Below are 14,886 nucleotides of genomic sequence, written 5' to 3' on the forward strand. Positions count from 1 at the left end.
ACCCTTCTATGGTTCTCCCATCGGAGTGGGGTTGACCATCGTTGAATTTCGGTTCGGCAGGCATGTTGACAGCGTGTAGCGGAGCGGAGCTCGTCGCTGGATGCTGTGGTGGCCCGTGCGCGCACTAATCAATATGGAGGGGAGCGCGTTCGAAACTGGTAGGGGTTGCTTTCGCCCTACCGCGCACCACTTTCCCGGTCGTGTCGCTTCGATTCTTCCTCCTAACCATTTGCAACCGTTCGCCTATACTCGAAAAATATCATCGTCGACTATGCAAACGCGACCGACATACGGGGGCAGAGTTAAGAAAAATTCCGGTTTTCGGGAAAGCAACGCGCGAAGAGACAAGACGGAAGGTGGTCTCTGCGGGAAGCAGACCTCGCACGCTCGCGGTTCGTGCGTACAGGGTTGACGGAGAGATGGAAGGAACACGGAAGGGGTGGAAGTGCGCGCAGCTGGGGCCGGAGAGCGCGATCCGCTCAGTAGGTATCGCGACGCGCTGCCGGCCGTAGCGCGCACTCTCCGGCCCTGACTCGAACTGGGTCACAAGCCCTCGGACGAGGCAGCGAACCTGTTCGCTCCGACCGGAGCACACCGGAGCCAGTTGCGCGCCACAGAACACGCCGACCTCACGCGACGCCGTTCTCTCTAATTGACTTTACCCATCTGTTTCTCTCACTCACACACACACTCTCTCTCTCTGTCTCTTTCTCTTACTCTATCTCTCGTTTCAATACGATCGCTTACTTTTCGACGCGTCGTACACGCTTCTACGGAGTTTCGTGACCGTACGTACTCGTTGGATATCTAGGACGTACATATCACGCAAGGATACACGCGTGTATGTATGCGTGTACACGTATACCGGAGGACGTGGCGTCCTAGAGAGGATCTGCAAGGGCGATCTCAAGATCGTTTGGATCGCAACGAGAATCATCGGGGTTGTCGGGAGAAGTCGATGGAGAGGAGACTCGGCTTTGGATGAGACCAGCTTGCGGAGGAATTGGGGTTGGTAGGTTTTACGCGGACACCCGGGCTATTCGTTAAGTGTTTGTAGTATCTGTCCGTGCTTCGGAGCACCTGGACAACTTGCGAGGAATTAGCATTATCGTTGAACGTACGTCGCGTATATGGCGATACGGGTGGTTTGGCAGTGGGGTGAACGGAGGATCGAATGGTGAGCGTGGTCAAGGACGTTCGTGGAACTTGGCTAGAGTTTTACGCAGTTAGGGACTGGCTGTGGGAGAGTCCGTGGAAGTTGTACGGCTCATCCTTGGCATTTCGAAACATCCTTGACGTTCTGGAAACGGGGTGAATCGGGTTGACTGATTTTCTTGGGGTGAGCGAGGGCTTTTAGTTGCGAGACTGGTCAAGGACGTCTGGCGCGTAGATGGTCTCTCGGTGACGCAAGTTCGGAGAAGTCTCCGGTGGCCTTCGTGTTCGACTTTAAACGCGTGTTTCTCAACGCTATTCCTAAAGTGACGTAAATTCGTTGCACATCGGACGGAAATAGTCCGTTAGAAATTTCGAGACGTGTCCAGAGTTCTGCGAAATTGGAGCACGACCCTATCACGGGTTTCGGGCGTTTGGTCGAGAACGTTTAGTCGGCGATTTCTCGGAGAGTTTGAAGTTGGAAAGTCGATCGAGAGATCGGAATCGCTGACACGTTCGAGACGGCAACAGAATCGAGAAGTCAAGGCGAGTCAAAGGAAACGTCGTGCCGGGTGGATCGATGGATTCTTTGTGAGTTCGTTGGAGAAACGCGTGTTCTTTGATCGAGTTGAAAAGCAAGAGCAAGAGCGCGACGATCGTACGAGCCGTTTTTCACGCTCGTAACGCCACCGAAACGAACAGTTCCGATTCTTCAAAGAGGGTCTCGTACATCCACTTAAACTTCACGCGATTTTTCACGCGCAGAAAAATAGCGCGCGCTTTTTTCCTTTCTTTCTTTAACATTTTCTTCGCCGCCTGTCCGCCAGTGCTGCGATAATTATCTGAAATAACGTTCTCGAAACCTCACGCTTTTCACCTCTTGCGTTTTATGAATTTTTCCCAAGTGTCGTGCCAATTCTTCCAGAAGCGACTCCTTTACGCACACGTTTTTTTCGTCTTTGTGAATTATGTTTTATGAGTTTCTCTCCAAGTGTCATACCAACTCTTCCAGAAACGAGTCTCTACCCTTGAAAAGAAGGAAACTACGTTCTCTACTATCCCTTTACGACTGTCACAGGGATCATCGTGGAACCTACCTCGTTCGAATCTTTACTCGAAAATCGTTCGTACAATTCCTTTTATCTTTTTCGAACTTTTACTGCACGAGCCTCGCCGATTAACACGGCGTTCCTCTTGTCACGTTTTCCGCCGAAAAAGCCTCTCTGCACTCGTCAACCGCGTTACTTCCAACGTTCGTCGTCGAGCGTGCTACTCGTTCATCGGTCAAAAGTCCCTGTTTCTTCTACCCTTGTAACCGTCATCGCGTAGTTTCGACTAATAGGTCGCCGTGCCGTCGGGACGCCGAGATTTCACGGTATTAAAAACGATACCGCCGCGGAAATTCGAGCAATCTGTCTGATGGAAGGCCGCCGTTGACAAACTACTTTCAATCAACGTCAGAATATGCCGTGGTACATTTCCAGATTGCCCGTTTCTTCCGCGCTTCGTGTCTTTTTACAACGAACTCGAGCTACCTTCTTCTCCTTTCCTTTCGTCTATTTTCGTTTCGTCCTCGTCCTCCGCTTTCTCCTCTTTGCCCTTTTGTCCCGACGTGTTTGTCGTTTCGCTTCGCGAGAATCGTCGCCCACGCTCGCTGTCCGAGAAATCGGTATCTCGCGTGTCCACAGCAAAGTGTCAGGAGGTCATCCGTGACTTTCGGCTCTTTCGTCCGCTGTTCCTGGGGATCTCGTGATTAATGTACCTGGAGAAGGTCGGTAGACGAGCATCTTGGCTTTTGAATCGACCGAGGGAGAGTTAGGTTTGAGTTATCGGTGCACCTTTTCGCTTGGCTTTCCAGAAGGTCCAATTTATTGCCGAGTGTTTCGTTTTCTTTGCCTCCGAGCGAATCGTTCGATACTTTTTCGAATAATTGCCGCAAGATTTTCCATTCCAAGGTATTCGTTGTTTCATCATCTCGTTCCGTGTGTTCGAACGGCGAACGGGTATATAGTTCATTGTTCTGTTTAACAAATAAGAATTGGGAGCAGCTTGAAAAGGATATTGTATTTCTTAGGTTTTCGTATTTATCATATTTATAACGACAGTATCTCGAATTTTAAGTGGCACGAGTGCTTGGCTTTCGAAACGATCCAATTATTCCCGTTCTGTTCCTTCGATATCGAGTCGCTGGATATTTTTTCGAATAATTGCTGGAACGGAATTTCAGTTTCCGAGTCTCTCGACTTTGGTTTTCGCGTGTTTAAACAACGAACGAGTGAGTAGTCGTTGATAAATAAAGTGAAATTTGTTAACATTTTCCAATAAGCGTAACGAACGAGTGTTCTCATATTTATGATCGACGATATACGTCCTACGTTTCATCGTTTTATTCCACGTGCTTTAATGATAAACGAGTAGCCTTTTGAATTATTTTATAACAAATGACAGCTCTTCGAAATAATGGGTATCTCGAATTTGAAGCATCGCAAATGCCAACCGTTGGCGAATTTTTTCCCCCTGGGTTACGTAATATCTTGTAGAAGCGGATCGAGCGAATAAAATATCTGGCAGGAAATATAAAGTCGTCGACTGTTCGAAGTAGAACATCTCGGCGGAAGGTGCTTTAACATTTTCTTTTTATCCGCTGAAAGCGACTAAGCGTTCTGCGTTATTTGATCATAGTCGCGGAATCATTAGCGACAAATGCACATAGACGGGATAAAATTGCGAAAGACCATGATCGTTATAAAGGTTCGTTTCTCTGTAACTGTACGTGGTAACGTTTCATAAAGGTAGGATCATAATCGTGGTAAATCGCCGGTCTTTTCGCTGGATATCTCTGAAGCGATCGGATATTTTCAAGAACTCCGCAAAATGGTTTATGCTTGGTGCAGTTGTTACGCTCGGGGATGGTTGCTCGTATTTATTGGGTGTCGCAGGTACCGTGTTGTTTAATCGTCGCCAACGTCCGTGAATGGCGACGAGCACAAAGAGCCGAGGTACTCCTGGGTCAGTGTACTCGTGTAAACAGCCTCCATCACGCTGCAAGGCGGTAGTATAGCGTTCCATTCAGACCAACGAATACAACTTGCACGGTATTGTTGAAAGTGTTTCTATCTGTAAATTGTAATGGGAGTTCCTAATGAAAAGAGAGCTCTCGTTGCGACTCATTCTTTACGCACGGTTCGCTATCACAATTTTTCCGACGGTTCTTTATCTCCGATTTCATTTTATTCCGCGTTCCATTTTCGATATTTTTGTCACTCTGTTTATGCCGGGTCGTCGTTTAATGCTGCTACGATTCTCCAATTTTGATATTTCAATCTTGCCGTTATTTTAGCAAAAAGGAATTTTTAATATTTGAAAAAAAAAAGAAGAAAAGAAAAAGTATGATGCAAGCTTGACGTGTTAATTAAAACACGACTTTTTTTTCGTTTATATTTTGTGCAGATCGAAGTTACTTCGTAAGGTTAGAAAGATGTAATTGAGTGAAAAATGGCCGACAGAACGGAGCAAGGTCGAGATCGATCGAACGTCGTTCATTTACGCGGTGTCCTTTCGAGTGGCGTGGAAAAATTTGAAATATCGCTGTAAGATAATCGTAGGTTTGTTCGAAAGCGTTGCGTCGGCCAAAGAAGGGGCTCGTTCTGTCTCACACTCGATCGATAATTTAATCTTCGGGATTAAATTATTCCATCAATCTTTTTACACTTTCCAATTTGTCGCCAATAAATTTAACAATGGCGTAATCCTGCGACGCGAACGAGTATCCCGAGAAAGTTATACGATCCTTCTTAAATCTTCTGAATTTCCAGAGAAAGAGAGGTTTATCTTCGACTAAATCGATAACTTAATCTTCCAGATTGAATTATCCCACCGAGCCTTGTACATTTTTCAGATGTATCGTCGATAAATTTAAAAAAAGATCGCATAATGCCGCAACTTTTCCCAGTATCGTCTGGGGAAGGGCGTAGGCTTCGGAATCTTCTTTCTGTTCCAACAGAAACTCTAACTTTAATCTTCGAAATGAAATTATTCCATTAATCTGCTCGCGCTTTCGTAAGGCTATAGGACTGCGGCGGCGTTTTATACGTGTTACGCGTTACAACGTCCAAGTAGAAACTGCGTGCTTTAACGCGGCTGTCTACACAGACGCAAGGAACGCTGTCTGTCGCGTGTTGTACGCGGAAAACGAAGCGCGTTGGCAGTACGACGCGCTGTTTAGTATCGGTGTGTGACACGCGCGTAAACTGCTCATCCAGCCAAGATGCTACTTCGGCGGAGAAAACGCGACGTGTAACACGCAGCCCGTGTAGTTGTAGCCTGATATACAAAATTGTCATGCTCGATTTAAAAATTCAAGCGAGATCTTCTCGTCCAACGCCTGCGACTCTTCGGCTGCAATCTTCGTACGCTCGTTGGAAAACTCGTGTTTCGCGAAACTCGATTCACGGTAACTGCGAAAGTTATTTGGACGTATTTTGTATTTATTACGTACCATCGATGTACGAATCGATTGAGTGGAAATATATCAAGTTTCGTATCGTTCGGTCGTCTTATTTAAATATCGCAACAGAAATTTAATGGAAATGAAACATAGGTGCTGATAAAAAACGATTCGATGGAAAACAGGGCTGTGCGCGAATATTTTTTTGCGGTGAAACGTAAAATGTGTGTAAAAAAAAAAAAAAGAAAAAAAATAGAATGTAAAGGGAAGCGTGTGAAACGAGAGAAAAAATCGCTGGCGGGTTTGACGAAGGGAAGTTGTCCTTCGACGATGGCAAGCAGGTCAAGTGTGCTCGTCCCGGAGATGACCTTCACGGGTACAGGATGCAGAATTCTTTCCGCACTGCGCACCCTCGTTCCCTCTTGCTCGCTCGCTTGAGAACGTTCTTCCTCTTTGCAAACGTGCTAGACAACCACGAGAAGCCGCGTTTCTCTTGACCTTTCACCCGCGGAATCTTCTCTTCCCTCCTTTCTTCCCTTCGTCTTCTCCTCCTAAGTCTACATTGGTCTCGTTCGGGGTGGAGCGGTACAACTATCGACTGGCAACTTCCTGGACTCCGGGGCAACTTTTCCGTCCCGGTTCCACATTGGCCTCGTTGCTCTTCCATCCGACCTAATTTTTTCTTTCCGCGCCTCTTTCACGCGGTTATTCGTCTTTTGATAGACTGGTTCGCTCTTCGTTTTGGGTTGCGTTAGGACATTTTTCGGCATTCGGGGGCACTGACCTTTGCGGAATTTTCACGGAGAATGGAGGTCAGTGAAGTGTACTTTCTCAGGTGACGATAGGTCGAAAAGTAGCATAGGCTCTGACAATGAGTTGGTAGAAAGAACACGATCGAGGAAGAACCGTTCTTTGTCTTTTTCGTGGAATTCCAGATATAGTGGGCGATGAAATAACAAACTATAGTTTCCACGATTCACGTCTTTTTTTTTGACAAAAATATAAGAAATAGAAGAACGTGAAGAAAAAAGTTCCCGAGGGATCAAAATCGGAAGTTCGGAGGAGTTGCACGTAGGAATATTCGGATGTTTTATTACAAAGCACGAGGAAACTCCAAATCGTTCTTCGATTCTTTCGGAATTCTGTCCAAAAATAAACGGGACGTATGAATAAAATAAAGAATTGCTTCCTACGATCGGCGCATTTCTTGAAAAGAAGATAACGAGTAAAGAACGAAGAAGGAAGAAGTTTCTAAGTAAGAAAAATCATAAGCTCGTGGGAATTTTCCATCGAGCGTTCTCCAAGGGACGCGGATACTCCAAATCTGTCCCTTCTCCGATTCTTTTGGAATTCCAGCCAGAAATAGAAGACTATGAAATTTCTTCGATCTATGTATTTCTTGAGAAAGAGTAAAGAAACGAGAAGCAGAAAAATAAAAGGAAAGAAGCTTCTGAGAAAAATCAGAAGCTCGTGGAAATTTTCCATCGAACGTTTTTCAAGCGTCGAAGAAACTCCAAATCTCAGCTTTTCTTCATTTCCTTGAAATTCTCACCAGAAACAGCAACGAAATAAAGGACTAGTTTCTATAATATATCACGTATTTCTCGACCAAAAGCAAAATAACAAGCAGAAGAAGGAAAGGGAAGAAGTTTATAAACTCGAGAGGGTCGCACGTGGGAATTTTCCATGGAGTATCTCCCAAGGGACGAAGAAACTCCATTGGAAGCATTTGAAAGATCGTTTCGTCGGTCCAGCGACGAAGGAAACGAAAGTGGTCCGAGCGACGGTGGGAGGACGAGTCGAACGGAAACGGTCGTGTTCGTTTCGCGCTCCGGCCACTTGACGGTCGTTGATCAAAAGCGAACGCTCGAGAATTTCTCAAGGAGGGTTGTTCTTTGAAGCTGGAATTCCTTCGAGATCGCTCGGCCGTTTGTCTTTGACAATAATCACCGGTTTCCAGCACTCGACTGTCCTGTTTTTCAAGCGCGATACTCCCTCGTCGAAACGAACGTTCTCTCACAGTCGATGCTCTCTTTTTCTCCTCCCCCCTTTTTTTCCTCTCGCGTCTTTTCACGGCTACTAAGAAAATTCCTATCGTTATTTCGACGCGGCGAGAGATTCGTCAAATTTCTTTTTTTTTCGAATCTTTACGAACACAACGAAGACAACAGTGCCGCGACGTTAATTCGTGTTAGAAAATTAAGTTGCATTCGATAACGTGTTGTGTCGTTGGTGATTAGGTCGTAGAAAATGGGACGTAGAAACGAAGAAAGATAACGGCGAAAGATAAAGGAAAAATGTTTCCACGAAGCAAGAGAAAAGCGGAGAGGAACGATAGACGGAATGGCCGTAAAATCATTCCTGATGGTTAATTCATAGAGCGTGGCATGTATAAAGCGAAATAAAAGTAACGGGAGGCGGGGATAATGCGAGTGTCGCATGAAAAATATTTTTGCGCGGCAGTAGGAACAGGGGAGAGTATGATGGATAAAATGATAGTGATATAAAGGATGCAAGAACTGCGACGAAATAATAGCGATTCGAAGAAAAATCCTGCGGGAAAGTTGTGTCTGTATAAAAAACGAGCAGCGGTTTATAGCGAAATGGCGGTAACATGAAGAAGGTGTCCTACAATCTGGATAAGTAAACCGACGATATTGTGCGATAACTTATACAAAAACTACTGTATCGTATTCATCGAGCGTACAAAAGACGGGACTCTGGAAGTTTAAAGGTAGTTTTAAACGAACGACTGTATAGAATATCTCTTTGAGAAAACATTTTTAGAAGACAGATTCGTATTAAGATCTTTTGCAAAGGTCGAGCGTCAAGGACGAATTATTCGCAGGCAAACTCGATTAGTCGGTGTCCTTGTTCACGTGTCCTTGTTTCCACGACCGAGGTTGACGCGGTCGAGGACGAACGACGACCCTTCTCGGACCAACCCCTCACTGACCCCTTTTGTCTCTCCAATTCTTCTCCGTCTAACGTCATCTTGCGGTTTGGGCACGAAATTCGGACGAATTCCAGTATTCCAGCAATGTACAATTTGTTGTTCGACCTTACTGCGTAACATAAATCGCAGTGTCCGTTGTTTTTGGTAGAAACGAACCAAAGAGATCGTCGATGGTTTCAAATTCTCCACGGAATCTGCAAACTTTCTTCTCCGCGATTTTTAGGCTTTCATAGGCTGTGTTAATTGGATCGTTTCTTACGGTTAGAGAAAAATGCCAGGCAAATTAATCTCAGTCAGAGCGATTTTAACGCTCGTGCAAATAATATAACACGGTTAGGGTGGAAAAACGTAGCGGCGCGTTAAAAACGAGCGAGCCCTCGTTTAACCGGATAATAAAATTCAAGGTTTCGCATGCCGGAACACCGATCCCTGTTTTTTTTTTTTCCGAGTTTCGTCAACTACCGTTAATAGGAATCGAGGATAAGAACTTTCATCGGGCGGCCAGAGATTTCTCTGACTAAATTAAAAAGAAAATAAGTATAAAATAACGTCGCTATTTCTCCGGAAATGAAATATTCCGGCGTAAGTGGTTCTCGCTCACTGTTTTAATTCTGCCGCGCCAAGAAGTCCGTTAACACGGTGGAAATAAACCGCTTTCGAGATGAAAATTCTTCCCCCGTTGCTGGTGGAAAAGGAAGGAAGAAAAGGAAAAGGAAGGAAGAAAAATTGTAGAAGGTTTTTGCTCACCGCGAATCTTGTCCCTGGTTCTTGCAAACTCTTCGAAAACAGCCGTCAGTCGATAGAAAAGCGAGCATTTCCACTTTCCTCCCGCTAACGACTATCCTCTCGGCTGGCGCACGCTGAAGAAGCAAGTTCAGCCCGCGTCCTTGACCCACTCGCGTGTTTAACGATCCCCGAATCGGAGCCAGCCTAAAAAAAGGAAATTAATTAGAACACGGTCGCGTTCCAGAGGAAAGGGGCCGCGAGAGAGGAATTAAAGGGAGAATCGATCGGTTTCCAAGGGATCTGCGAGCACGCGAATTTCCAGCGAGGCGACATGGCCCACGAGTACAGGGATTATCGCGACGACTCGTAATCGCCAGTTCTACTTTTTCCTGTTAATAACTGGGTGAATCTTGTGGCGGAATAAAGTCGCCGAGGTTGGTGATTAAAACCGAAAGATGAGAAATTTCAACACCTAAAAAGCTGGGCCACGGCTTTTCGGATTAATCGATCGCGAGCTATGACGTTGTGTCGTGTGCATTTGTGACGTGTTTTGGATTTTCGAGGAATTCTGCAACCACGTCGCCGGCATCTACGCAGGTGAGCTTGTATAACAAGTACGTAATATTTTGAATGAAATTTCGTTCGACTCGCGCGTAGTAGAAATGGAGTAGTATCGCGATTTTGCGATTAAAGAACTTTATTCCAACTATACACGATGCTCCGTGAGAAATTGTAGAAAACTCATCCGAGAACAATCTAATCAGCGCCAAGTTCTCAAAGTGGTAAATTACTTGAAATAATGCCGATTACCCAAGAACTGTAGTTACGCGAAATTTTAGTTGCGAACTAATTCTACGCTCGAAGTTGGAACTCGTAGAGAATTTTCAAATAAAAATCATCGCAATTAACCTTCATCCGTGTCTCACTTTCGCCGATTCATCTGTCCCCGGTGAGTCAAATTGGGACAATGGTGAAACATCGATGAAACGAAAAGATAAATAATTGATTTTCCACTTTGTCGTTTATGTGCACTCGCGATAAGTCTCCTTCGGGGATAGCGAATTTCAATCGCTCGTATTCCACTTGCCAATGCCTCCATCTTACCGTTCTTAGCTCTGAAGAGAAGACAAAGAGAATAACGAAGAAAAGGCGTCTCTGCTTCTCTTCTTCAAACTCTGATATTCGAAGCTATACGTGTCTAGCTGCATTCTGAGAGGATTGTACAACGAACGCATAATCGCCGCGCAACGATTACAAAGCGATGAGTTAGCCATCGATGGAACTGATAAGAATAACGTACGTCGGATCGAACGAACTTTGTAATCTCCTGCAACAAATATCGTCATACCTTTTTATCGCATGTTTCACCATTTATAGCATTGAATTCCATGTTAGAAAAATAAAAGTCACAAAGTCTCGGATCAATCTTTCCATAAAAGGTGATCTTCTACGTGAAAAACTTGAGGGTTAAACTTCGACTTGCTCGAATTTCAAAGTTGGCGAAGGACTCGTAGAAATCGATCGAGATAGCAGCGCATTCTTAGCAGCGTTCTTATCACTTTTGTCCGCGTTAAATCACGGATAGCGGACTAATCTCGTAGATTCACGTGCTCGTAAAGCAAGAAACGCTTGCAATATCAGATTTTCCGCGGATTCCCTCGGATCTAGTCGATGGAACGCGTCGTTGGCAGTGTTCTTAGAGAAAAGGAGAATCGATGGAGAAGTCGGTGTAATCTGGATCGTTTGGTTGCGAGTCGAGGCCACGTCCGCTCTGTTTCCCCGGATTTTTAAAGTCCGCTCGATACCTCCGCGCCCCGTCTAGAGTTATTTGCACGCTAGACGAGCGGCAATCCGGATGGAAAATTAATTTACCTTCAAAGAGAGGGCAAAGGAGCCGGAGTTGGCTCGCCGAGATCGGGTCGCTTCTCTATCGGTTCTCTCGATACGCGACCGATCGAGATCATTCCGAGCACTCGAATCGAAACCTTCCCATTTTCCGAGGAAGACTCGTGACACCCGTTTGGAAGAATAGTCGGAGTGAAAGGTCGAGATGTTCCGTTGAAAATATTTCGGGTGGGCCGACATCTTTTAGAATTTTGATATAGAATTTTGTTCGATTTAATACAACGTAGTCTGGATTAACGAAGGTGCTTACGAAGTATTCGAATTAGATCTTAATTAACTCCGTTGATTGTCTAGACACAATTACTCCAAGTTTGCCTTCATAAAGAAACTTAATTTTACTGCCGCGTATTACGACCTCGCTAATTCCCAACAAATTGATTTTAATTACGTTTTAACCCTGCGATATTATAAAACCATTGGCAACGAACTTTATGCCTTTCCATATTTTTAACAAAAATTCCATCGAAACAACTGGATGTTTTCAATGAAAATTGCAACGAGCAAGCTTTCTATTTCTAACGTAAAATCTGTAACGTATTAACTGTTCGCTTTTAACGAAAATAGCAAACGAATCGACTTTATGCTCGAAACACAAAAATTACGACTAATCCCCCCGGTCGCTGTTTGCTCTCGAAAGAAAAGAAGAGAAGAAAAAACAAATCTGTATTTTCCGATGCTGGTAAGCAGAGCAGAAGAATAGAAGTACATCGAGCGTTCCGTCTGCCGTTTTTTTTTTCGGACACGATGGAGGTTGCGACGATTCTCAGACCCGGAGCGTAACCACCGGTCGTAAATTGGCACACCCCCGAGAGTAAGACCTCGAATTTATCTCGTGGAATAACCGCGGACGTAGGAATGGGACGATCGTTCGGCCCACGACCGCCTTGTCGAGTTTTCTTTCTTTCTCGTGACACCCGAAGGAATTTCATTACTCCGTGCCGCTCATTCCTGCTGACCGAAACAACGCTGCGCCGATTTCCTCGACACTTTTCTACGAAAACTTTGCCTTCTTATCGTGGCAGCTATGTTTGTATATTTTTGAGAACGCTTGGCTGATTTTTATCTCGAGTCTGGTCGAATAGCGTTTATTTGAAAACGATTTTATGAAGTTAAGTTTCTGTACGTTTCTAGATGCGTTCCTCTTTCCGATATTTTGATATATTAACTGCAAATTGCTGGATATATCGGACGCTTTCAGTTTGTTAATTTAAATGTTCATTTTTTGTACCTACAGTGACGCACAGAAACTTTCTACGTGTATGCATATATACAAAACGTTTTAAAATTTCACGAATACCACAACGAGGTACGGCTATCCTGATATTTTGGTAATCCTGTATTGATGAAATTTGAAACGGATTTGTAAATGTATATGCAAGTTGCAAAATATTTATCGCAAGCATGCACCTCGCAAAGATCATCAAAGTATTTGAACACTCAATTATTCGCTGTATTCATAAGCCATGATACGTAATAATGAGATCATCTTTAATAGTAACTGTACGTTTAAAGCTACTATTCATGCTGTATACTAATTTTTCGCCGAGTTTATGCTCGCGAAAAATGTCTCGCAACTTTTATATACATTTTCGGATTGGTTTAAAAATTTCACTGTCATAATCACGATAGTTGTGTCTAGTTTCCTATGATACACGTAATGTATTCATTAACCCTTTCGCTTCGGCAGTTCAGTCCACCGTCACTGAACAGAAACGCGTGCCAGAAATACGCACAGTGTGCGTGGTTGCTGTATATACATTTTCCTAAGTCTTAAACAACAACTGTGCTGAATAAAACAATCTCCGCTCCAATATGATAAGTATAATTTACATCTTTAATACTAAAAGACTTACAAAATCACAGGTAATATAGACATTTATACAGGGTGGTTGGTAACTGGTGGTACAAGCGGAAAGGGGGTGATTCTACGCGAAAAAAGAAGTCGAAGAATAAAAATTTTTTTTTAAATTTTTTTTAATTTTTCCATCGAGACAACGATCTACAGTGAGATCCGTTATAACGAGACGCGACAAAGTGCACGCGTACCGAGCCAAAATTCAAAGTCGATTTTCTCGAAAACAAAACCTCGAACGAAAAATGTTTGCCTATATGCGACGTTCGAAGCGAAAGGGTTAAGAAAACAGTAATATTTTCAAGAATCACCGTATTTTTCACCATCGGAATTTTCTGTGATTATTTCCGACCATCTACTTTTCGATAAATTACGGCCATGGTTCGGGTTCGTGACGATGTAAATTTACCGAGAAGCATAATATTCTGTGACACGAACTATTGTGATTTGTTTACTTTCAGCCGAATGTATTAATCGATCTAATAGGATCTCGTTGAAATCCGGATGCGCTAATCTCGTCTAACACCGAAACGTAACAATTCTGTTTCGACGCAAGCTACTATGTGTAATTGCCTAAACGTTTCAACTCCCTTTAATCCGAGACTAACAACTTAACCGTTCTAATTTTAATTTGACGTAGCTCGAAGCTAATCCACTTTTAACACGCCAAATCATCTTCGCTAACTGTAACGTTACAGCTACAATAATAACTGGATATATTCCTATAATATTAGAAATAAGCCTAATCAGTGATAGATAAATAATTCTAGCTAGTTTAGAGCTCGATTAAAATTTCTTTCGTTGTGGTTTTATAATTCTCACTGCTCGCGTGACTCTATGAAAATTGAACTTTCTTTCCAGCTTTACATTCCGACACGAACCAGACACGCTTAATCTACCTAGATTCTGTTAATTTAAAATTTAAAGTTCTCGACTATCGACTGTGTGCTATAAAAAGCAGCGCGTTTCAACGCTGGATACTGTACGGTACACGGATTACAAAATTCCTACGATGCTAAAATTCGACTAACATCGAGAAAGAAATAAAAGATTTATCGTCGATGGTATTTGAACATCTTCTTGTATAGCAACATTGTTGATTACATAAATCGATCGATGTTCATATTCACGCTCGTTTCGATTTAAAGAAACGCTCAACGTTTTGTTTTTGCGGTAGAAATAACTTGGCAACAAATTTAACGCGGTTGTCTTCTTTCTTCGGCTAACAGCGAAACGTGCTACTTTTCGCGACGGATTACCGAAACGTGCTAGTTTTCGCAACGAAAAAGCGCAACGCGCTACTGCTCGTCGCTATAAATGAAAACATGCTGCTTTTCAAGTGCAAACTCGGAAACCGCTGGCTCTCGCCGTTACAAAGTCCGCCAGTGTTCGTAATACAAACGAATCGCGTCGTTTTTCGCAACGCAAGCAACTACAACGCTTAAACGCTCCAATTTAAACACGCGGATCGATTCTAATTCTCTAGAATCTCCGTTACACCGTCGTTTACTAGTCACGCGTGAATTCCATAAAGGTTTAATCTTCGTTTGAATTCCAAATCAGTCGTGCGGTTGCGTGTTGGCGAGATCGGGACCGCGTTAACGGGGCTCGTTCTCCGGAAACGCGATTCGCGCGAACGAGCAGTGAGCTATTGCGTAACGCTGCCGTCGTTACGTCCGCCATTAACTTACGTCCAGGCTATTTCACGAAACAATGTATTTAGCTTAAAAGCTTCCAACGACCATTTTAATCGGAGGAACACGAAACTGGGTGGCGCCCAACGTTTATCGCGGATAAAAATTGGCCAACGACACGAAAAGAACGAAAGTAGGGCAATTTGAATAAAAT

The 14,886-nt window shown here is 43.9% G+C and overlaps 1 protein-coding gene across 5 annotated transcripts in view; it reads left to right on the plus strand.

Annotated features, from left to right (window-relative positions):
• Positions 1-494: 494 nt before the first annotated feature.
• Positions 495-14,886, plus strand: part of LOC117231225 — a 182,190-nt gene continuing 167,798 nt past the window's right edge. The window contains exons 1-2 of one of the 5 annotated variants that reach the window (XM_033489450.1): positions 496-1,012; positions 9,526-9,895. Coding sequence is in view for 1 of the 5 variants with exons in the window: in XM_033489448.1 (XP_033345339.1) it covers positions 982-1,008 (27 nt within the window). In the remaining 4 variants the exon portion in view is untranslated. Of the gene's footprint in view, positions 1,013-1,293; positions 1,340-9,525; positions 9,896-14,886 lie in introns of those variants that run through there. The other 4 variants (XM_033489449.1, XM_033489451.1, XM_033489452.1 and 1 more) reach the window with 4 other exon arrangements.

This window comes from Bombus vosnesenskii, unplaced genomic scaffold (genome assembly GCF_011952255.1).
Source record: "Bombus vosnesenskii isolate JDL3184/JDL3185 unplaced genomic scaffold, Bvos_JDL3184-5_v1.1 scf7180000013272, whole genome shotgun sequence".
Taxonomy (NCBI): Eukaryota; Metazoa; Arthropoda; class Insecta; order Hymenoptera; family Apidae; genus Bombus; species Bombus vosnesenskii.